Source organism: Rhinatrema bivittatum, chromosome 1 (assembly GCF_901001135.1).
Source record: "Rhinatrema bivittatum chromosome 1, aRhiBiv1.1, whole genome shotgun sequence".
Classification (NCBI taxonomy): Eukaryota; Metazoa; Chordata; class Amphibia; order Gymnophiona; family Rhinatrematidae; genus Rhinatrema; species Rhinatrema bivittatum.
This window is the reverse complement of record NC_042615.1, coordinates 317,541,186-317,565,926: the sequence shown is the minus strand read 5'-3', so window position 1 is coordinate 317,565,926 and position 24,741 is coordinate 317,541,186. Positions and strand designations below refer to the sequence as shown.

Genomic DNA, 24,741 nt, shown 5'->3' with positions numbered 1-24,741 from the left:
AAATCCCTCAACACCACAGAAACTTGTCCTTCATACCCCTAGCACTCCCTCTGGGAGCTGAAAACATGCATTTCTTCAACTCCATCCAAGATTCATGAGAGGAAACCTCATCCCACCTCTTCCCCGGTGGGCACCCCTGAGGTCTTTAACCATTTCAGCGCTGGAGGGGAAAGGGCCACTCATGAGCAGCTAGTGAACACTTGGGTCGTAAGCCTTCAGTAAGTGCAAAATTACCTAGGTTTCGTTTCAGCCATCTCTGGCAACTCTGAAACGGCTGGAGAACTCTGTCTCGGTCAGCATGAGCCCATCAACCTACTCTGCCAGTGGTTCAGTTTTACAAGTATGCAGCCATGATAACTAGACAAGTCACTCAGAAATGAACACGAACACATAAAGGAGCTTTCAAAAAGGTACCATCCAAGTACAGAGAAACTAAACAGCAGATAAGAAGACCAGCAGACCTATCTCACCTGCTCATTCTCCTCGCCTACGGCAGTACTACAGACCCTACTTAACTTCCAATAGTATCCTTCCATCTCCTCTGCGTTTGTCCCATTACTGTTGTAGCTCCCAGCACTGAGCTGAAAGGTTATTCCATGCATCCACCTGTCTCTAAAATAAAAAATAAAAGGTGCTTGTAGGGAACCATATCTGTAAGGTCACAAACGACAAGGAACATGTGCTCCTGATTAATCTGTACATTTGTGATTAATTTGTTAGAACTCATTAGCTAGGTTTGGGGTTTTTTTTCCTTAATAGTACTTTCTGCTTTTTTAGTATTCTGACTGGAACTAATACAGATTAAGTTAAAATTTGACTACAGTTCATATCCTAAAAGACCAACAAAGGCTCTGAATGAACTCATTGTTTTTGTCCCAAAATGCATAGAGTGTTTTGATTGAATTGACAAAAAATGCCTGATCTTCGGAGCAGGTTTAACTGGACTCTGACCTGGAGCGTCATATGTGGCCTCTCAGAGCCCTTGGCATGGCTCGGAGAGGCCACATTTTAGGACATTAAAGTCCATAATAAAGCTAATATGTAGATGTGAAAACAAGGAATATAGTGAACATGGGTTCTTTCCTCTTGGCTGAAGAGGTTCTCCGAGTGACAAAGGCTGAGTGCCATTGGCACAGGAAACATGCAATAAATCACATATTATGTGGCTCATCTATTACAGTCCTTGAAAGCAGTTAGCACTGCTAGTTGTGCTTTAGTGACTGTGACTAGACAAACAGGAAAAAAAACCCAAAAAACTCTGTGTCTGCGATGGAAGTGAGGAGAGTTGGGGAAGGGGAAGGAAGCATGGGGGGAAGGCTGAATGACTTTTCTGCTCCTTTCAGTTCAATCTTTCAGAAGAGAAAATTGGCTAATGAAAAGGGCAGGTGATATAATTACTGAACTGCCAGTGCCGTGGTCACTTCCACTAGGGGATTAGAAAGGATGCCAAGATCTGACAAGTGGCTCCTACTGGCTCAGTTTTGGTCAAATCTGATTGACGGACTCAGTGAACTTCTGAACCTCTCGAGTGAGAAATAATTCTTTCGCTCCCATGTTTGTCAGAGTTTGTAAAAAATAAATAAATAAATGCAAATTAAAAAAAAGAAGAAGAAGAATTTAAGAATAATTTATGAGGCTCCCATTTAATTATAGCCACAAGGCAAGTCTGAGGTTTTATTTGTTTGTTTTCAGTCCATGGCCACATTCCGAATCCCGCCATGTATTGTTACTGCAAGGATGAGGGACAAGATGTAAGGCTGCTACTTGTGCAGTGGGAAGAAACACAGGAAGAAGCCCTCAGGCTCTAGTAGGATTGCCCTGGAAAACAAAAACAAAAAATGATATATAACAGAAAAGGAAATAAATACTGAAAACATCTTGTGTAGAAAAAGGAGGACTGTGGATAAACTGTTTTATGCCTCTTGCAGGTGCTGCAGCTGGAAACATGTTCTCTTCCCTTTTCCCTTCCTTCAATTAAAAAACACACACGACAAACCCATGTGTACGTATGAGGCCTAGTGTGTAAATGCTTGCTCCAGCCACAAGGAGGCAGACATGTATGCTGTAGGTGAGAGCGCGAACGGCCCGCATACCCGGGTAGAAGCTCGCCTTCGGTATCAGCAGCAAGTGCAGGCCTGGGAGTGCCTGAAAAAGCCCTGGGTTAGCAAGATCCTTCTGCCTTTCCAGCTCACTCCGACCAGCAACACAACAGGTGGGCTTTTGTTCTGTGTGCTTAAAAAGTCTTTTCTGGCTTCAACCTCTGAATAGCCTCGGTGGCCTGAATAAAAAAAAAGCTCCTTTTTAGCAACCGAAAAATCAGCCTCAGTGCTTTTTATTCTCATCGCAGCTTAACGCAACTCAGGCTTTTGAATGAGCGACAACGTTCACGCTCTTCCACGGCATTCTAAAATAAACTCTGTGCCACGATTACTACAGGTTTCCCAGTGCACTGCAAAGGCAGATTTTCTGCCATTTTCTTTTTCCTGAAATGATAATTGGAGCCAGTTCTTTACAAATCTGATTTGGTTCACTTAAATTCCAAAGAGAAATCCTGAATGGATTAAACGTCAGAAAACAAGTATAGATGTGCATAAAAAATTATATTAAGAACTAAATAGCTAGGCTTTGTTCTTCTAGACTGAATTTAGTTTCCCACTGAGAGTCTCCTCATCAGATGACAGATTTAAATATAAATAATGTACACCGAAATACATAATTTAAATAGCTCCTGTAGAGGAAAAGCAGTCTGCTGCTTAGAGCATGCCTTTCCAAACCTGTCCCAGGCACCCAACAACCAGCTGAGTTTTCAAGAAATCCACAATGATTATTCCTGAAATATAGATGCATGCACTGGAGATCCCGTCTATGCCAGTCTATCTCATGCATATTCACGAAGAATACCTTGAAAATGAGACTGGCTGAGGGGGGGGGGGGGTGTCTCCAGGCAGGGCCGCTTTAACCACTTCCTCCTCTGTGCCGGCTGATGGCATGGCAGCCATTTGGCACCTCCTCCTTCCCACCCACACAGTCCAATGCGAGCACACCTCTAGCTTCTTCCAGCCCCAACAGACCACTAGAAGGTAAGCCTCTACCTTGTTCTAGCCAGTGCAGACCCATGCAAGTGTGGATCGAGGCCTATTCCACTTTCTGGCCCATGCGGGCTGGCATAAAGACTATTAAGGGCCTTGCATTATGGTCAGGGCAGCTGCGAGGATATTAGGCACCCCGATAACCCATCAGCCTTGGCCACCACCCCCTCCCCTGCCTCTTCCTACTAATTTTCAAGCTAACAGGCATCATAAAAACATAAGAAATTGCCATGCTGGGTCAGACCAAGAGTCCATCAAGCCCAGCATCCTGTTTCCAACAGAGGCCAAAACCAGGCCACAAGAACCTGGTAATTACCCAAACACTAAGAAGACCCCATGCTACTGATGCAATTAATAGCAGTGGCTATTCCCTAAGTATAATTGATTAAAAGCAGTTAATGGACTTCTCCTCCAAGAACTTATCCAAACCTTTTTTGAACCCAGCTACACTAACTGCACTAACCACTTCCTCTGGCAATAAATTCGTACTTAGATTTCGATTATTAAAACCAACAATCATTACAATCCCACTCGCCAACCCTCCTGCAACAATCCTGTGAAAACACAGAGATCCATATTCAGAAGCTTTGTCTGGCTAAATTTGGGGTTTAGCCGGACAAACCTTGGATTTTAAATATCCACTACCCCCCCTCCCCCGCACTCCCCGACTGGATACATTGTAAGTCATAAACCTGGCTAAAACTTATTCAGGGAAATAAAAAATAGAGGCGGTGCAGAGGCATTCCTGGGGCAGAACGACTTAGCTGGGAGGATGCAAGCTTGTGCCCTCCTAACTAGGCTTAGGATAATTTGGAAATGAGACTTTTTATGAGTGCAGGGCACTGGATTGAGAGGAGGCTTCTCAAATGGTTTTCATGTCAGGTAGGTGGGAGGGGAGACATAAGAACATGCCATACTGGGTCAGAGCTAAGGTCCATCAAGCCCAGCATCCTGTTTCCAACAGAGGCCAATCCAGGTCACAAGTACCTAGCAGGATCCCAAGGGTGAGATAGATTCCAAGCTGCTTACCCCAAGAATAAGCAGTGGATTTCTGCAACTCTACCTTAATGGTTAATGGACTTTTCCTCCAGGAACCTGTCTAAACCTTTTTTAAACACAGCTACACTAATAGCTTTCACCACCTATACATAACATTGAAACATAGAAATGATGGCTGAAAAGGACCATCGGTCCATCCAGTCTGCCCAGCAAGTTTGTGGTAGTTTCTGTTGAGCCAAACAAGTCCCCCATTCTTATCAGTTTCCCAGGCCGTCAAAGTCAGGGCCCTTGTTGGTTGCTGTTAGAGTCCAATTCCCTGTTACCTTCTGCCTTAGAAGCAGAGAGTAATGTTGGAATTGAGAGTAATGAATTCCAGAGCTTAATTATGCATTGAGTAAAAAAAAATATATCTTATTAGTTTTAAATGTATTACCTAGTAACTTCCTTCCTGGTCTTTGTACTTTTTGAAAGAGTAAACAACTGATTAATGTTTACTTGTTTCATTCCACTCATTATTTTATAGACCTCTATCATATCTCCCTCAGCCATCTTGTCTCCATGCTGAAGAGTCCTAACCTCTTTAGCCTTTCTTCATTGGGGAATTGTTCCATCCCCTTTATCATTTTCGTTTCCCTTCTCTGTACCTTTCCTAATACTGCTATATCTTTTTTGAGATGTGGCGACCAGAACTGCATATAATACTCAAGATGAGGTTGCACTATGGAGCAATACAGAGGCATTATGATATTCTCTGTTTTATTCTCCATTCCTTTCCTACTAATCCCTAGCATTCTATTTACTTTCTTGGCTGCTGCTGCACACTGAGAAGAAGATGTCAACTTATTATCAATGATGACACCTAGAAATGTTTCCTGAGTGGTGACTCCTAATATGGAACCTTGCATTATGTAGCTATAATTTGGGTTACTCTTCCCTAAGTGCATCACTTTGCACTTGTCTACATTTAATTTAATTTGCCATTTGCATGTCCAGTCTCCCAGTTTTGCAATGTCCTCTTGTAATTTCTCACAGTCCATTTGTGATTTGACAACTTTGAATAATTTTGTGTGATTGGCAAATTTGATCACCTCACTTGTTCCCATTTCCAGGTTATTTATAAAATATATTAAAAAGCATTGGTCCCAGACCAGATCCCTGGGGCACTCCACTATTCCACTTTTTTCATTGGGAAAATTTACCATTTAGCCCTATTCTCTATCTTTTAACGAGTTGACAATCCAAAATAGGACACTGTGACCTATCCCATGACTTTCTAATTTCCTAAGAAGTCTCTCATGAGGGACTTTGTGAAATGTTTTCTGGAAATCCAGATACACTATATCAGCTGGCTCACTTGTATCCACATGTTTATTTACACCTTCAAAAAATGTAACAAATTTGTGAGGCAAGACTTCCCTTGCATAAAACCATGTTGGCTTTATCCCATTAAACTATGCTTATCTATATGTTTAGCAATTATGTTCTTTATGATTGTTTTCTACCATTTTGCCTGGCATACATGTCAGACTCACTGGTCTGTAGTTTCCTGAATCATCCCTTTATCCCTTTTTACAAATTGGCAATACATTGGCAACCCTCCAGTCTTCAGGAACCATAGATGATGTTACTGATAGTTTACAAATTTCCAATAGCAGGTTTGCAATTTCATTTCTCAGTTCTTTCAACATTCTGAGATGTATATCATCTGGTCCAGGTGATTTGTCACACTTTAGTTTGTCAATTTGCCCTAGTACATTTTCCAGGTTCACTGAGATTTGTTTCAGTTCTTCTGAATCATCACCTTTGTTAATCATTTGTGACATGGTTATATCTCCTACATCTGTCTCAGTGAATACCGAAGCAAAGAATTAATTTAGTCTCTTTGCTATGGCTTTATCATCCCTAAGTGCCCCTTTTACCCCTTGATCATTTAATGGTCCAACCAATCACCTCAAAGGCTTTTTACCTTGAATGTACCTGAAAAAGTTTTTATTATAAGTTTTTGCTTCCATAGGAAGCTTCTTTTCAAATTCTCTCTTTGTCTTCCTTATCAATGCTTTGCATCTGACTTGCCAGTACTTATGCTGTTTCCTGTATTCTTCATTTGGATCCCTTTTCCATTTCTTGAAAGATGCTCTTTTAGATATTATAGCCTCTCTCACCTCACCTTTTAACCATGCTGGTAGTTGTTTAGCCTTCCTTCCACCTTTTCTAATGCTTGGAATACAGCTGGTCTGGGTTTCCAAGATGGTATTTTTAAACAACATCCATGCCTGAGCTAGACTCTTAACCTTTATTTTATTTAGGTTTTTATATTCCACTTTTTTCAGCATTTCAAAGTGGATTACATTCAAGTACTATAGGTATTTCTCTATCCCTCAGGGCTTACAATGTAAGGCCTGGATTTATCAAATGCACTAAATATTGCATATGATAGGAAAAGGGCATGTTTTATGGTAAAACTGCAATAACTTTTTTGCACTAAGTGCCAGAATTGTTATATTTCCTACCTACAACCACTGGGGAGGGAGAGAGAGAGAGAGAGAGAGAGAGAGAGAGAGAGAGAGAGAGAGAGAGAGACTAGCTATAAAGCCCTCATACTAGGTAGGTATTTATAGCTCTATAGGAGGCTCACCTAGCTACTCGAGGTGAGCTTTAGGTATTAGTGTAGGGGGTTAGGGGCCACTTTGATATACAGAGTGCGACATACGAACAGAACGGTGCATTCTTGTGAAGATTTGATGATCTTCGGAGTGAGGAAACTCCCCCAAAGATGAGATTTGTGCAATGTTCTCTCAACCTAGCTTGATGTTACCCAGGTAGAGAGTCCATCAAGTTAGGAGAAGATAATAAGTGTCCCTACCGCCCGCAAGGATAAAACAAAGCTTTAAGGAGTTCAGGGGGATGGTGGCCCAAATGTTTGAATAGGGAAAATGGTGTCATAGGGCCACTACAGCCCTGACAATTTTTTCTTCACTGGGAGGTAATTGGCCTGCCAGATTGTTGCTTTTTTAAAACTTACCCTGCTATATCCAGTACATAGCCAGTTAGGTTTCATCCAGGTAAAGTTACAGATAACTAGTCAAATATATTCAGTGGGAGAGTTGTCTGTTGAATATTCAGCTGAAGTTATCTGGCTAACTTTACCACTTAGTGGCTTACTCGATACAGATCTCCATACATATTAAACTTTATTTCTTATATAATGTAAATGTTTCTGAAATCATATTATAATGTCTGATTAATTTTTAGGGATGTACTGCAATAAAAAAAAAATGCATATATTTGTAAATAAAAAACATCCATACTTCATTGGTTGAAGGTAACCTCTGAATTGGTTAGTTGGCTGGCCTGAACTAGGATGTTTCCCCTTACTATTCACCAAAGGGAAAAAAAAACTTAAAATTGTGTTGTCACCTCAGCAACAGTCACAGTCTGCCTACTTTACCAGATTCTTTGTGAAGTAACAAAATCCTGCCAAAAAAAAAGTCACTCAGAACTTAAATAGCAAACCTGCCATATCTAACAGCAACAACCCTATATAAAAAGTCAACACTGCACGTATTCCACTTGGCCCTAGAATACCATTGTCCCTGCTATTGGGCAAATAAAACAAGCTCTGACTGCTACAGATTTTTACACAGACATTACATGCTAGCAGAATGTCTCGCCTACATCACACACACACATTCAGCAAATCTTACATAAGTAGCCACAAATTATACATTGTAATATGCAGTCAAATACCAAATAATTATTTGCTCTCCAGTCCACTTCAGCCTCAGCCCTTCCTTCCTGTTCCCTTTAGATTGGAAGGGAGGGGGAAAATAGGAGGAGGGGGAGCAGCTTGATTAGGGATAAAAGTGGCTATTCTTTGCAGTGTCTTTTCCAGGATTACCTCCTCCCCTCCACATCCTGAGTGATGGGCTGGATTTGGAAGCAGAGTGTGGCTCTTCCTTGTCATCTCCAGTCTCACCCCCCCTCTTCTCCTGATCCCTGCAGGCTGAGAGGAGAGGGACAGAAGCAAAAAAGCAGAGGGCTGCTGAGATTTGGGCACTGAAGTGTTGGAGCATGACTCAGGAAACAGCTTAGGCCATGAGTTCAAGGGTTCCATCGATTCTCTACTGTAAGCAAGTAATTGTATGTTTTTGTTTCTGAGAGGACCAGATGAAAAACAAGGCGTTTTGTCTTAAAGCTGGCTTCTTTCTCCGTCAACAAATTCTAAAAGTTTAAATAAAAAAAAAAAGATCAGTAGCAGAGGCCTTCAAAACAGTGCTAGGGTTCTTAAAGGAGTATGTGAAAACCATAGCCTCTCTGCTGCCGTGATGATGTAAGCAGTTGAGGATTAGTTCAAATAATTTGTGACATGTTTCCTTTTAGGAAGTTCTATCAGCCTTCTTAAGTCTTCTGTGGGAAGCAGGAGGGGAGAGAGAGGACCTGGGATGGCAGCTGACAGGACAGCCTATGTTTATATGGCAGAGCCATGACACCAAATCCTAAAACAGTGTACCGGCACCAGAATTTAATATTCATTGGAGGAGGGTGACACAGAGATCCTCTGCAATGACTATGCAGCCATACACAGTCAGGCTGATGTAATATAGTTCGCTCAGCCGAGTGCATGGCTTTAAATGTGTTTAACTCAAATAAAGTACTCTAATCACTTGAGGTGCACTGCAAAAATAGCAGAATATAACGTAATTTCTTCCCTTACCCACAAAATTTTAAAAGAAAACACCGACAGAGAGTGGTATCAGACTCTTATATGGTGTATCCAATCTCATGGGCTCTTGCCCTCTACAGGGCTACAACCCCTCTCTTGATTTAAACACCAGTTGTTATCACCTCATTTACCAACTCTCCGAAGGTGAAATTTTCATTTTATTTTATTTATAAGTGCAAAAAATGCCTCTCTTGCTTCAATGTGCTTAAAATGTGTTTAACATGTGTTTTGGACGTGCATCCAAAAACCGCTCATGCAATAAGGGGATTAGTGCGTCCAAAATGCGCATCCAAACCAGCACATAGCTAATAGTGCTCATCACTTGTTAATTCATGTTGATGAGGCTATTAGCTATTACCCTCCAATGCACAAAAACAAACGTGCACCCAGCACACACATTTTTACTGTCAAAAATGAATGCCTGCCCTGGAGCAGGAGTTACTTTTAGAGAAGCCCCAAACGTAAACATAAAAGCAGAAAACACACTGCTTTTCTGTACTTCCTTCGACTTAATATCGTGGCGATATTAAGTCGGAGGAATTGAAAAAAAAGGAGAACCGGTAAAAAAAAAATCACGTCGCCGGCAGGCAGGTTAGGAAAATGGATGCTCAATTAACAAGCGTCTGTTTTCCTAACCTGTGCACAGCCACCTCTCCTGGGCGCCGCATGCCGAGGAGGTGCTAGGGACACACAATTTTCCTTAGTGCCTCTCTTTTTTTACTGCCAGCCCACTTAAATATTAAATTGGGCGCCCGCGAGAGGTGGATCAGCGCGCTTTAAGAGAGTGGGTGCTCAATCACGAGTGCCTGTTTAACGGGTGCCGCTATTGCATTGGCCTGACTGTGGAGAGAATTTACCTATAACTGGATTGGCCAGTCCTCTGAAGATGTAATCAGTGGTCAGACACTGGATCCACGGATTGCTTAGGTATCCAAGAAACAGAAGGAAAGATTGCCTCCATCTAGAGTATAACTGAAGAGCTGCTGGCTCTACAACAAAAGCTTTTAGTCTGTGGCTCAGCTAAGTTTAAAGCCATTGCCACTTTGGCAGAAGTAATAAACTTGACAATATTAAAAACAGCCTGCAGATCTCCTCTTACAGGGAAATGCGGTTTAGAAGGAGCAAGTTTCTTAAGCTTATTACCTGCTGTAAGCTAAAACATGTTTTCTAAACTAATTCAACCAGTTACAGCATCTGTAAAAGGTAAGTGCTTGAATTAATATTAGTGTTGGTCCTAAAATATTTGCCGCACCTTCGTCTTGTCAAGAGTTCTGACTTCCAGTTCATTAACTTCTGGGCAGAATTCAAGGTTTAAGTAATACTTTTACAGCTCTGTAGTTGAGGAGTCCTGTTTATCTTGGGTATAGGCTTGGTCTACATGTCACTACCCATCATTAAGAGCCACCAGGGAGCATCTCCAAGTGGTACCTTGAATTTTGATTCTCCTGAAATGATTTACTTTGTGGCAGTGGACCTCTTTATCCTCCTGTAGAGCCTAGCCTGCCTTAAGACTTATTTACTTTCAGAATTGCTTTATTACTCCTAATATTTATTGTCTCTATACGTTATTTCTGTGTTTATGTTCTTATGCTTTCTGTAGAGTCTAATGCTCAGTGTGTTCATAGATAATAGCAGTATAGATATTTTAAAATCAGATAAATAGCCTGCTGCAGGCCACTTTTGCAGCATCACTCAAGAACCGCAGAGGAACATAAAGGAGCTAACGGTTTGACATAAAGGAAATTTTGCAAGTCACCGATACCTGTTTATGGCCCATGGTACAGCAAAGAGATATGCCAAGAGAAAAATGGTTTAGCCAATCCTGCTAAGACGGCCACTGTGATACTGCAGGCTAATTGGATTGAGCAGAGCCACTGCAGTCAGGACAATCACCTAGCTTTGCCTTCAGTACAGCACTTAAAGGTAGTCTGTCCTTGAGATAAGACATTCCTGGCAAGGCCCCACTTCTATGGTGTGCTCTACCAGGAAACTGAAGATTAGAAACACACTGTGTGCTGTTCAGAGAAAGCTGAAAAATTGCAGATATCATGTAGGTATTTGAGGGTGCTGTTCAACATGGACAGCTCTGGTGATATACTGCTCTGATGTCTGCAGTTGGAACTGCAGAGTCATGCATATGGGGAGTGGAAATCTGAATGAACTGTATTCAATGGGGGGAGAAAGGCTGATGTGCACGGAGCAGGAGAGAGACCTTGGGGTGATAGTGTCTAATGATCTGAAGTCGGCGAAACAATGTGACAAGGCAATAGCTAAAGCCAGAAGAATGCTGGCTGCATAGAGAGAGGAATATTGAGTAAGAAAAGGGAAGTGATTATCCCCTTGTTCAGGTACTTGGTGAGGCCTCACCTGGAGTACTGTGTTCAGTTCTGGAGACCATATCTCCAAAGAGACAAGATGGAGGCGGTCCAGAGAAGGGCGACCAAAAAGGTGGAGAGTCTTCATCAAATGACTTATGAGGAGAGATTGAAGAATCTAAATATGTACACCCTGGAGGAAAGGAGGAGCAGAGGTGATATGATACAGACTTTCAGATACTTGAAAAGTTTTAATGATCCAAAGACAACGACAAACCTTTTCCGTCGGAAAAAAATCAACAGAACCAGAGGTCACGATTTGAAGCTCCAGGGAAGAAGACTCAGAACCAATGTCAGGAAGTATTTCTTCACGGAGAGGGTGGTGGATGCCTGGATTGCCCTTCCGGAGGAAGTGGTGAAGACCAGAACTGTGAAGGACTTCAAAGGGGCGTGGGATAAACACTGTGGATCCATAAAGTCTAGAGGACGTGAATGAAGAGTGGGTGGCTTGCGGGAATGATGGCTACTACCTGGAGATAATACCCTTATTCAATAAACATACACATGGTTAATGCGACTCCAACATTGCTCTAAGCTTCAACGGCAAGAGGAAATGTGGAAAAAAAGATTTTCATTCACAAAAAAGCGGGGAGTAGCTTGCTTGTTACGGCGATTACTACCCCAAACCAAATAAGCCTGATACTTCACTTTCAATGCATATCCAGCATAGCTCTCTGCTTCAACAGCAGGGGAGAAAGACCGATATTTCACGCATATCCAGCATAGCTCTCTGCTTCAACGGCAGGGGAGAAAGACCGATACTTCACGCATATCCAGCATAGCTCTCTGCTTCAACGGCAGGGGAGGAAGACCGATACTTCACGCATATCCAGCATAGCTCTCTGCTTCAACGGCAGGGGGAATGAAGAAAAATGGATCTATATACAAACAACAACCAACAAGGACTGAATTACAAGGTCTGGGTAAACAAATAAGCATGGGTGTAGCTTGCTTATTGCGGCGGTTACGACCCCTAACTAATTAAGCTAGATATTTCACTTAGATACAGTTCCAACACTGCTCTCTACATTAATGGTGGGGGTGGAAGGGAAATAGAACCAAAAGGTTACTAAGAGCCAAGAGAAACAGATAAGTATGAGAAGAAAAAAAAGTGCGAAGCTTGCTGGGCAGACTGGATGGGCCGTTTGGTCTTCTTCTGCCGTCATTTCTATGTTTCTATATTGCCTCCTTCTGTTGCAATGATAACAGATTCCAGTGTATTACACTTAGAGGGTTGCATAATATTATGTGATATTTGAGATTCTGAAGTGTATTATGGGTTAGCTGTGAATTGCCTGGGGGTTATGAGTCTTTTGGTAACTCTTATGATACTAACCTGTATGACCTTAGAACTTTTTTATTTTGTATTTTTATTGAAATGGGATATGTATTATGGATGAATGCTGCTGTGACCCACCTTGAACAAAGGTTCCCCTTTGTAAATGTTGAATATGTGTGCATTCATATTAAATTTAAAAGCCTTTAAATTTTCCAAATGTTTGTTGAAAAGCTTAGAAAGAAATCTGAACAAAAATGCTAAAATTCAGTGCAAGGATAGTGCAAAAAAAAAAATTATATATATATATATATATATATAAATAAATAACAGGCCTCTGGATAAGATAATCATCTTGGTAGACCTATCCCTATCCATTTTCCTAAACCTGGTTTTGTCCCTTTAAACAATGATTAATAGTTAAACATAAAATTGGAAGCTATAAACATCCATAAAATACTCTGCTGCAGTACACCACCTCCCCTGGTACTCTCTCATCCCCCTTTGCCTGCCCTTGATCTTCCACTCTTGTTTTTTGGCTTTTCTGCACTGATGACTCCTCAGCTTTACAAATTTATGCATGTATTTAATTGAACCAGAAAAGATACCCAGTAATAGTACCTGCATCGCAAAAACACAAAAAAAACACTGAATTTTTGTACACTTCAAAGAACCCTTAATTTACCAAAACACAAATTTACAGAAGCTCTATTTATAAACAATAAAATAAACCAAAAAAAAAAAAATGGGTGTCTTAACAGAAATAGCCGCCTATATGTTTGGTCCTTCTCAATGGCAGTTTACTGCCCTTGACCTCTATTACTGTGTCCTTGCCTTTGGCTCTAGATGCATGACCGAGGTCGCTGGCAATTATTTGCTGGAAATAGCTGTTAACCACAGGGAATACTTCTTAATTATAGGCCTGAAGGGCTTAGAATTTAGAATTCTGCCACTAGAATCTTGCCTTCTGATTGGCTACATTAAAGGGCCTTGATGGTGAGGGACCTGCCTATCGCACGTACTACAAACAAATGGAAGAAGGTTTATGACAGCAGTGAGGTCTGACTGTTTTCTCTTCTGCGGGATCACTCGAGCAAAATCCGTCCGGGTGCTTCCTCTTCTGCTTTTGCCTCGTCAGATTTGTCTCTCTGCTTGCAGCAGACTTGAGTCGCACCCCGAGGACAGGGCTGGCATGGTCGGCGATTACTGCTTTATGACTAACAAAAGCATGAGCACGTCATCCAGGAGGAACAGGCACCAAAAAACAGGGCAGTAAATGTACATATAAATTTTTTAGACTTCTCACAATTGTTGAAATCTGAAACTAATGGCATGATTTCCCCCCCCCCCCCCCCAACAAAAGCAAAAATGATTAATGTTAACAGGAACTTGCAACACACATTCATCTTTATTAGTTTTTATTTTTCTTCCAATCAGCAATTACTTTTATGAGCATGCAGTAAAGTACACTATGGCTCAGTGTGTTTTATTGACTGGCATGCTTACAGTTTAGATCCACAAATAATATATATATATATATTTTTTTTTTAAAGTCCCCTCTATACACTGAGCTAATTAAGTCCTTTGCTCAACAAGAAACGCCTAGGCATTTAATTAAAAAGTGTATCCCCAAAAGATTAGTGAATTCTCATGTTATATTTCACTTTTTCCGCACCAAGCGTTTTCAAACTGCTGCTGGTACTTAATAAAATGTACACTGACTTGGGACAAATATCTGCACATCTGGCTCTTTTACGGACTTCTTCTTAAATTATCACTTTAATTTAATTAGAAGGGCTCTTCTGCAAGCTTTAGCATTAGGGGCTTCAGAGTTTCAAAAGTGAGAAATACAAATATAAGACCCTGCTCTAGCGGCTGGGCTGAGCTGGGTGCTTCTCCTTTTATACGCTTTTGTTTTGTTCAGTGAACGGTTTCTAAATTAAACAGGCTCCCACACTAATAAAACTGTGCACTTAACACAAGATTAACTGGATGAACTACTGAGATAAGCAGTAATAATTAAATAGTGGGCTTTCACTGAGAAAAGGTGTCTGGTGCAGCAGGAATGTGCAAAACAAAACTAACAAAATATCTGAATGTGAAGGCTTTAAAAACTATATTTCCCCCACGCTTTCTACAACAAATACTTCCGATGGGTAGTAGGCTTTGTCGCTAGTTATAACCTCTCTTGACTTTGTTAGATGGATGTGAAGGATCTAATGAGCAGGCAACAGTCTGTTAGTACCAACAGATATCTGCTGCTAGAAGGACTATACCTTGAGTAATAAAGATGACATAATTTATTAGCCAGATGCCCAAAACCAAGTGTGGCAACTATGCATAATTGGACAGGCATTTCAAAAAAAGCATTTTCCAGGCTGGTCCAATAATTCTTTTTTTAAACGGGTTTAATCCTCCTGTTTAGATCATGAGTCTGATTGTTTTCATGTCCCCAATGGGTTGGATGGCGGCAGGGGTGTTACATTTCCCTCCCCCGTGTTGTACAGGGTCTCGGTATCAGTCAGAAGGCCAAGCTCATGTCTCAGACTTTACATATGAATTGGAGCCTAAAGGCCAAGAAGCAATCTGACTAGTGAGAAGTTCGTGTGCACCAGGAATGGCCAAAGCCTAAGAGTAGCTTCAAAAGCCGGAGAGGTAGTGGCAATTCTCATTTCTATGGAAATGACCCCGAATTACAGGTGTTGTGTCACCAATCAGCATCAGTTCTGAGAGGTTAAAGAACCTGGCATTTCAGCTGGATGGGACCATATTGCGATGCTGAGATGCTCTGACCGATTATGAAACACTGTATTTGCAGAGGGAAAATATGGTCCTCTGAAAAGAGCCTCCCAGTAACAGAAACCACAGCAAAAGCGAACCCTTTATATTTTCAACACCTGGCTGCTTCTGTGACTTAATGGTCTTATCAGCTCAGGTAAGCAGTTAAAAAATCTCACTTTTTGTGCATTCAATTGTGACTTATTGTATAAGGGAGGCCCAGGACGATTCTTTCAGGAGCTGACATTGTTAAGACAATGGCTGTCCTCCTCTCTGATGATGTGAGTTCAAAAGAAAACATATTGTTGGGTTTGCTATTCTGTAATAGTGATCTTTAAAAAAGAATTGTATGACTAAAGCAGAACTCATAAAATTGCACACTCTTTGCCGTTGTGCAAAGACACTGCCACATTATGGCTGAGTTTTGCTGAAGAGAAAGTACTAAAAGAAGAATTTTATTTGTAAAGAAAGGTAACTTTCTAGAATATGGAACTTTTTTTTTTGTTATTGTTGAATGAAACAGCCATGCAAAATTAGGCCATGAAAATTCCAAAACGTTTTTAAATCAAATAAAAAAAAAAAGGCCAAAAAGCTAGAAGATAAAGAAAGGGAAGTCTTCCCTGCCCCGACTCACAAGGTGAATTGACATTACAGAATGGAATCTTACTTCTGCTTGATGTTTCCTTATGTGCAATAAATCCATAGTGGCCCCCTTATATAACAACATCTCATGACTGAATCACTAATAAATATTTATTAAATAAGGCCTTTAGATGTCCCGTATAAGCTGTGTACTTTTCTGCATCTTTACACAGAGGAAAAGAAAACCAACGGCATGGGGCACACCTAGGAAGTGATCCTTGTATAAATCTTCAATTCTGAGAAGGCAGGAGGCAAGGCAGAAGAATAATGAGCAAGCATAAAGCTCAGCTGAGCGAATATCCTCGTCTCTCTGTTGTTTATTAGGGGTCCGCAGCTAAGTAAGAGGGCATTCATCTCCTGGCCTTTGAAACACTTATGCCTCTCAAGTCACTGGATTATAATGTCACTGGCCGGTGAGCTTCTTCGGCAGTGTCTATATTCAGATACGGGGTAGAAAATGTGCAATTATGGGTAGGAAGGCACAGGGGTCAATCTTGGCTGCTCTATCCTTGTAATAAAGCTGGGAGCACAGAGAAAGGCTGTACTCCTCCAGCATAGGGCTGCTCCTCAGACACACACATATTAATAAACAGACTGGAAACTTTACTTGTGTCAGCCATGTACCCTGCTGATTCTGGAGCACTCTCCTGAATTCAGCCTTCAAGAGCAGAAGCAGGAGTCTGCTCACTGGAAAAAAAAAAAAAAGTCCCTTTCCATCCTACCGGGCCATCACATGGGACCAAGTCACGTTCCTCTTGAATGAAAGTAGGTTCTGCATTACTTTTCTACCCAAATGAGCCTTCCAATACTATATATATATATTTTTTTTTTTTTTTTGCTTGCCTCGGACATTGATATAGATTAGAGCACATTCAGGCACACCCATCATGACGGGCAAGGAAATGCCTCCCTTTCCCCATTTCATTTCCACCCAACCACTGAAATCGCACATAGAACAGCAGTGACACAGCAATATTAGATCACAGGGGTAACCTACACCCAGCAGCAGTTCCTACAACCCTCAACAGAAATCATGGGGTAAACCTGCAGGGAGTAGCAGATACTAACATGAGCAACTTGCTGGGCCATTTGGTCTTTATCTGCAGTCATTACTCTGTTATGTACTTGCATATTAATTGCACCCATCACCCCTCTCACATCCTGAGAGGTACACAGTCACTAACCCACACGTGGGAAACCCACCATACAGCTGAACGATTAGGGTTGTCAGGCATGCAAGTAGACACCCGGTTTTTTCAGTCGCATAGGGCCAAAATTGCCAGTAGCCACACCAGGGAGCCCTAAAATCACAAGGAAGCCCAGAAGGAAGCTATTTTTGGTACAATGCAAGTACAATGAGGTGAGCAGTGAGCACTGGCAGTAATTTGAGGGATTGGGATCCTACTCAGCACATCCTGCTTTGGGAGTGAGGATCATGTCATAGGGTGCACAAAGGAACCCGTTTACAGGCACTGCCCCATTTCAAGAAACTGCTTTCCTTGTCACATAGGAGCTGAGCAAACAAACTTTGCAGTTCAGATCACCCAAATATGCTGAAAGGAAGTTCAAGATCCTAACCAATTTCTCTTTCTTAGCAGCGGTCACCTATAGTTTCTTTGATGCTGACAACAAAAAAAAAAAAACAACAACAAACAGTTCTTTCTTGCACGTCTCTTTTTGCTGCAGTTATAATAATATCTTGAGTCAAAGAGTATCAGTGAAGCTGGACGCCTCACTGGACTCCCACTTACGGGAACAAGCTTGTTCCCAGCATCTGCACACCAAAGTGGGAGAGAAGAGATCAATACAACGTCTTTCCTCCCCTTACGGAGGGAAAATAAAAAAAAGGCGAGTGCAAAGCAAATAGGAGGAAGGCTCAGGAAGGAGTGCACACAGATCCCTGCCCTCTCCCATGCGCTGTGCGCCTAAATCGGACCAGACTAGAAAACAATCCGTACCCACACCTGAGCACACACATAGGGGCAAGCCACGCGCGCCTGTCTTGCAAATACGCGCGCAGGGGAGCAAATATAAGCCGAAGACAGGGAGCTGGGCTGCCTAACCAGCGGGTAAGGACAGCAGCAGCAGGAGGAGGAGGGTGCGCAGGACAGGAACGGGCTGGGGTCGTTTTCCCAGTTCGTGGTGGTCAAAGGCAGACGCGGGACTCGGCGCTCCTGCCCAGTGCCAGGGGGAAGGGCAGACGTCCCCCGATCCCCTGCGGGGAGGGGAGAGCCAGGGGCTGCGTGGGACGCCTGTCCCGGGACAGGCAGGTGAGCCGGTTAAGGACTTGCAAAGAGCTTTTAATCGCTAAAGGAATGGGAACCTGATCGGCCCCCTCCGCCCTGCTCTTCCCGCCTGGGTGTAATCCGTTTACTTCTCTGCCTGACTGTCTCTATTGATCTCACCTTTCACTCCCTTCCCCCCCCCCCCCCCCCCCCGAATCTGTCTCCGTATTATCTAGACACAAAGATCTCTCAAATCTCCGGAGAAAACATACAGAGCCATCATAAGTTGAGCTGCTCTTTATGTGGTTAATTATCCAATTAAGGGATTTAAGTCAATAAAGATTTTTTTTTTCCACTAGCGCAGAAGCGGGGGAAGTTTATGTGGAGCAAGGCCCTAAGTTTCTGAAAACATAAAACGAGAAAACGAACTGCCCGGGGAAAAAAAAAAAAGTCCGACCTCGAATTAACCATCTTCTTACTTAAATGTCAGAAATAACTGGTAGTTCAGGGTAAGGAAAGAAAAGAATTAGCTAAAAAAAAAAACAAACCCCAAAACAAAACAACCTCTAAATCCACAGGCAAAGCACAAAGTGTATACAGAGACTCTAGACAGACAGATCCTGTCACCAGATTTTAACAAGTGACTCTTCCTTTACTTGCACACAGTCCAGTAGCCAGTTTTTTGTAACACAAATAATAGTAGGCTATAATATGTGCCATTTTTTCAGGATCCTGAGGGCTGTGGGACAAGTGACAAGTTATTGCACTCTGGGCCCGCTTCAACGGAGTTTGCCTTGCAGGCAACGGCGTTTTGTAGAAGAGAAAAAGTAAAATGAAATCGAATTACTCAAAGAGATAAGGGACTGATTCGACTTTTTCCTTTGGCCAAGGGGGGGGGGGGATAAACTGCTCACTTCCGCAGTTTATCCCCTTACACCCACCCCGCCCAAAGAACAAGACTGACCTCCCCCCCCCCCCCCAGATGTGCCCAGTTCTTATTTCTATTCATTCATGTCCACATCACAAGATTCTGGAGATGACTTTGCAGCTAAAAAATCAAGATCACATTCATGTTTTTCTACCTTCAGTTCAATCCGTCATGCAAATCCCTTTCCCAGTCCCTGAGAAACGACTCTGCCATCACACACAGTTTGTTTCAGAAGTGCCTAAGAGTGGCTTTCTCCTACAAGATGTAGCAATGGGTTTTACCGTTTTCTGTCTAGAGGAAAGTGCTTAGTGCATTGACCCAGAGAGAGAAATCTGCGCTGTGCACTTGGGGGCTGTGTCCCTCACACCGGCTGAAAGGTGCAGGACTGCAGCACCCGGAGCCCTTCCCTCGCCCTTTAAAGCAAGCAAAGAAAGTGGAAGGGAAGGAGGCAGCTCGGGAGCCTCTTACCTTGCGCTGCCGAGGTGCTGCTGGCGCTCAGGATGGCCAGCGCAGGTAAGAAGAACATTTGCAGGACGTAGCCCAGCCCCAGTCCGCAGCTGGCGGTCTCCAGCCCCTTGCCCATGGTCCCCGGCAGGCACCCGCCAAACTCCCGAGATTTCCAGGGACGAGCAGAAGGAGCAGCAGCAGCAGCAGCAGCCACCTGGGAAGTCCGGAGAAAGCCAAGAGGAAATCCACCGCCCTCAGTCTGGGAAGTTTGCCCTCGGCTCCGAGGAGAGAAGTCCCCCCCCCCCCCCCTGGCAGCAAAGCGCTCGCTCAGAATTCGCCGGGCAAAGGTGCCAGGAGCAGGTCCAACCTCATGGTCTGACTCTGGATCTAGAGAGGGACTCTCTGGAAACGGGATCTTGCCGTGCAGGAAGCGAGAGCGGCATCCTGCCCCCGGCTCCCTGCGCTCGGGTGGATTTGCAGAAGTGAGAAGGCAGCGGTGGCATGTGCCGGCCACTGGAGCGAGGGTGCCAGATCGCCGGACTCCCTCGCTCGGATCCAGGCTCCTCTGAGACTGAGAGAAACCCTGCCGGAGCTGCACTGCTCGAGTCGGCGGAGCTCGGCCGGCCCCTGCCTGTCGGCAGCCACAGCCAAATCCCGAGCTGGAGCGCCGGAGCGGACTCTCGCTCTCGCCTCCGCAACGAGGAGCCTTCTGGTACTTGGGCGGATTAGCACAATCAGACCTTGAATTAGGGAAAAACTTAAGAGGGATCTAATTATCTTTGGGGAAAGTGGGTAAAAAATAGTTGTAGCTTTTTTTTTTGTACACTTTTGTTGTACTGAGATGAACTCCACAGATGCTTTAATTTAACAACATAAAAATGTATCTATAGACTATATATTCAGCATTGTGTTATGTTTACACTGTTGTATTACTTTTTGGTCTTGTATTGAATCTGACACGTTTTGTGTTGCTTTTTTATACTTTGTTGTTTTTTTTTTAATGTGCAACACACAGTTCATATATTTAAAAACTCACTATCTGGCTAGTCTCTGGGTCCAACTTTACCCTTCTTCCCTGGCCTGCAAATCAGTATGACCAAGGATTCAACAATCTCAATCCAATTATTTTAGGGTTTGAACATAGCCAATCACATCACTTATAGTGGATCTCTGTGAATTTGCAGTTTCCCCAGGGCTGCCATCACTCTGATCGCCGGCCTAAGCCAAATCTGTGGGACATGGCAGCTGGGGCATTCCGGACCTCGATTTGCTTGCCACAGTACAGGAAACACACACACACACGCGGGTTTAACTTCAAAAACTGATCTTTACTCCAAGTGACATAGCTATCAGGGCTGGCTTTACATACAGGCTAGTGCATGGCTATAATTATTACATTATAGAAGGTTCCAATGCAATGGCTGCTTTTAGGGTTCTTGTGTTTGATAAATGCTGAAAATTGTCCATCCTGACGCCAGCCCTGCCATGCCCCCTGAGCTCAGCTTCCCCATTTTCATCGTGCCCACTTGTCAGGACAACGGGGGGGAACTCCCATCCCCCAGGTGAGCCTCGGACTTTTTAAAAGTTGGCTCCAGTGGCTGTAGGAGCCCCTCTCATCCGCTAAGGCGTGCGGGATTTTGTGGGACTGCACTGGGTTGGTGAGGGCAGGTTGCTGCTCCTCCCGTGTTTCCTCCTCGCCCTCCACTAACTGCCGGCCCGTGTCGCCTGATTCTCCTGATGACTGCACGGTTCTTGTAATCCTCTCCCTACAGCTTTAATCGTATCTTGAGCGCACCGACGAGGCTGCTCGCCTTTTTTGCTGCTGTGCGCAGGACTTCTACTTCCCAGCAGCACCCACACACCAAAGTGGGAGAGAAGAGATCAATGCAAAAAGTCTTTCCTCCCCTTACGGAGGGAGAATAAGAAAGGTGAAGGCAAAGAGTGCACAGATCCCTGCCCTCTCCCATGCGCTGTGCGCCTAAATCGGACCAGACTAGAAAACAATCCGTACCCACACCTGAGCACACAAATAGGGGCAAGCCACGCGCGCCTGTCTTGCAAATGCACGCGCAGGGGAGCAAATATAAGCCGAAGACACAGGGAGCTGAGGCTGCCTAACCAGCGGGTAAGGACAGCAGCAGGAGGAGGAGGAGGAGGGTGCGCAGGACAGGAACGGGCTGGGGTCGTTTTCCCAGTTCGCGGTGGTCAAAGGCAGACGCGGGACTCGGCGCTCCTGCCCAGTGCCAGGGGGAAGGGCAGACGTCCCCCGATCCCCTGCGGGGAGGGGAGAGCCAGGGGCTGCGTGGGACGCCTGTCCCGGCACAGGCAGGTGAGCCGGTTAAGGACTTGCAAAGAGCTTTTAATCGCTAAAGGAATGGGAACCTGATCGGCCCCCTCCGCCCTGCTCTTCCCGCCTGGGTGTAATCCGTTTACTTCTCTGCCTGACTGTCTCTATTGATCTCACCTTTCACTCCCTTCCCCCCCCCCCCCCCCCCCGAATCTGTCTCCGTATTATCTAGACACAAAGATCTCTCAAATCTCCGGAGTAAAATTACTTTGAGCAGTCCTAATTCACGCAGTCCTTCCTGTGGTCAATTATCCAATTACGTCCCCCAGACTTTAAAAGCTTCTTGCCCAGTAACACCAAGTCACTTGGTTGAAGGTATTGCCTTGCTTGCATTAATCGTCTTCCTCTCTAAACATCAGCAATAACAAACAAGGCGTGATAAAGAATGGGCCGTCGAAGTTCCTAAAAGGACACTCTAAAATTCATAAAATAAAGCAAAAACCAGGTCTGAGATCCTTTATAAAATCATTTATCTTTTGTACAATTACTCTTTCTATAGGTGAACCGTACAATAGTTACCCCCCCCCCCCCTTCCCATATTCTCTTAAAACAGTAATGGTCTTTAATATAAGAGAAGGACGTGAATGAGGGGAGGGAACTCAGGATAGCAAACTGCAGGGTACAGGCGCAGGAGTGGGATACCAATCGCATCAGAAGAAGGGAGCTTGCAGGCTCCAAGTTCTCGCACAACGTGACAACCCCCCCCCCCCCAAAAAAAAAAAACAAAACAAAACAAAAAACAAAACATAAAGTAAAATGCCAGCTCTACTCTGGCAGCCAGATTTATCGCGGTCAGCTTTGTGCGCGGGGGAACGTATGCACAGACAAAGCGCGAACAGAAGCAATTCCTGCAGAGGAAGACGTCCTCAGCCACCGCATCGCATGCGCGATTGATTGGACTCGCGTTCAGTTGCTGCGATCAAGGACGTCCTCAGGCGGGCAGTGCCTGGTGCTGGGCTCATTCCGGGATGAACATCCCCGGCTGCCCCTGCCTTACCCGCAGACCAAAGAACAAAACTAAAATATCCCAGATGATCGTCCCCCTCTGCCCTGCAGCTACGGTATCCAGGTCACTTATGCGCTTCATCATCATATGTCCCTGATTTGCACCAGCCTTTCCCTCAGCTCCTGCGGGCTAAGGTAGCAATCAATCTCTCGAGAAAAACCAAAACCAAACAAACAAACACCATAGCGAATCTCCCTGTCCATAATTTCACTCAGACGTTGCTCTTTTAAGTGCAGGCTCCCAGTAGTGCGGAGCAATGTGTTTGCCCTTTGCACATATAAAAAAAAAAAAAAATCTGCGTCTAGCTGTGCGCTGTGCACTTGGGGGCTGTGTCCCTCACACCGGCTGAAAGGTGCAGGACTGCAGCCCCCCCAGAGCCCTTCCCTCGCCCTTTAAAGCAAGCAAAGAAAGTGGAAGGGAAGGAGGCAGCTCGGGAGCCTCTTACCTTGCGCTGCCGAGGTGCTGCTGGCGCTCAGGATGGCCAGCGCAGGTAAGAAGAACATTTGCAGGACGTAGCCCAGCCCCAGTCCGCAGCTGGCGGTCTCCAGCCCCTTGCCCATGGTCCCCGGCAGGCACCCGCCAAACTCCCGAGATTTCCAGGGACGAGCAGAAGGAGCAGCAGCAGCAGCAGCCACCACCTGGGAAGTCCGGAGAAAGCCAAGAGGAAATCCACCGCCCTCAGTCTGGGAAGTTTGCCCTCGGCTCCGAGGAGAGAAGTCCCCCCCTGGCAGCAAAGCGCTCGCTCAGAATTCGCCGGGCAAAGGTGCCAGGAGCAGGTCCAACCTCATGGTCTGACTCTGGATCTAGAGAGGGACTCTCTGGAAACGGGATCTTGCCGTGCAGGAAGCGAGAGCGGCATCCTGCCCCCGGCTCCCTGCGCTCGGGTGGATTTGCAGAAGTGAGAAGGCAGCGGTGGCATGTGCCGGGCACTGGACCGAGGGTGCCAGATCGCCGGACTCCCTCTCTCGGATCCAGGCTCCTCTGAGACTGAGAGAAACCCTGCCGGAGCTGCACTGCTCGAGTCGGCGGAGCTCGGCCGGCCCCTGCCTGTCGGCAGCCACAGCCAAATCCCGAGCTGGAGCGCCGGAGCGGACTCCCGCTCTCGCCTCCGCAACGAGGAGCCTTCTGGTACTTGGGGGGAGGATTAATACACTCCGGGGCTGATTTATTAGGTTTGCCTCCGTTTTGTCCCTGTGCAAAACATGAAACCAGATTTCATGACAGCGTTTTTCTCATTTTTAAATAATGAGGGCTTTTTTTTTTTTTTTTTTGGTTGTTTGTTGTTGTTGTTGCTGATATATAGAGCAGCTCTGCAGTCCTTGAAATTAACAAAGTATAACCCCGTTGCCTTGATTTTTTTCTTTTTTCGTTTGCTGGGGATGTGAGGAGGGCATTGTTTAAAAAAAAAAAAAAAAAAAGAAAGAAATTCAACCTGCTCTCGAGTTTATTTAGGGATGGTAGAACTTGCATTAAAATCATCTCTATAGAGGTGTAAATTTAGAAAGCTAAAAGCTGGAAGTGTTTCTACATAGACATTTGTTGATTTTTATATAAGTTTCTGTTATATTTCTACAGTGCCAGAATTAGCATTTTTCTGGCCCTGGGACCCCACCCACTGCTGTGGTACAAAATTCTTTCCTTTGGCAGAAAAGGCATGGTTGCCCCTCTAGTGGTGGAGGCTTCATAAGAACATAAGAAATTGCCATGCTGGGTCAGACCAAGGATCCATCCATCCCAGCATCCTGTTTCCAACAGAGGTCAAACCAGGCCACAAGAACCTGGCAAGTACCCAAACACTAAGAAGATTCCATGCTACTGATGCATTTAATAGCAGTGGCTATTCCCTATGTACATTTGATTAATAGCCGTTAATGGGCTTCTCCTTCAAGAACTTATCCAGTCCTTG

General features: G+C 44.3%; 1 protein-coding gene across 2 annotated transcripts in view; it reads right to left on the bottom strand.

Annotated features, from left to right (window-relative positions):
• UNC5C (unc-5 netrin receptor C) overlaps window positions 1–20,153 on the bottom strand; it is a 667,077-nt gene extending 646,924 nt beyond the window's left edge. The window contains exon 1 of one of the 2 annotated variants that reach the window (XM_029597498.1): window positions 19,504–20,153. In XM_029597498.1, the coding sequence (XP_029453358.1) occupies window positions 19,504–19,618 (115 nt within the window). In that variant the 5' untranslated portion in view covers window positions 19,619–20,153. The remainder of the gene's footprint in view (window positions 1–19,503) is intronic. The other variant, XM_029597494.1, reaches the window with a different exon arrangement.
• Between the last annotated feature and the right edge of the window lie 4,588 nt (window positions 20,154–24,741).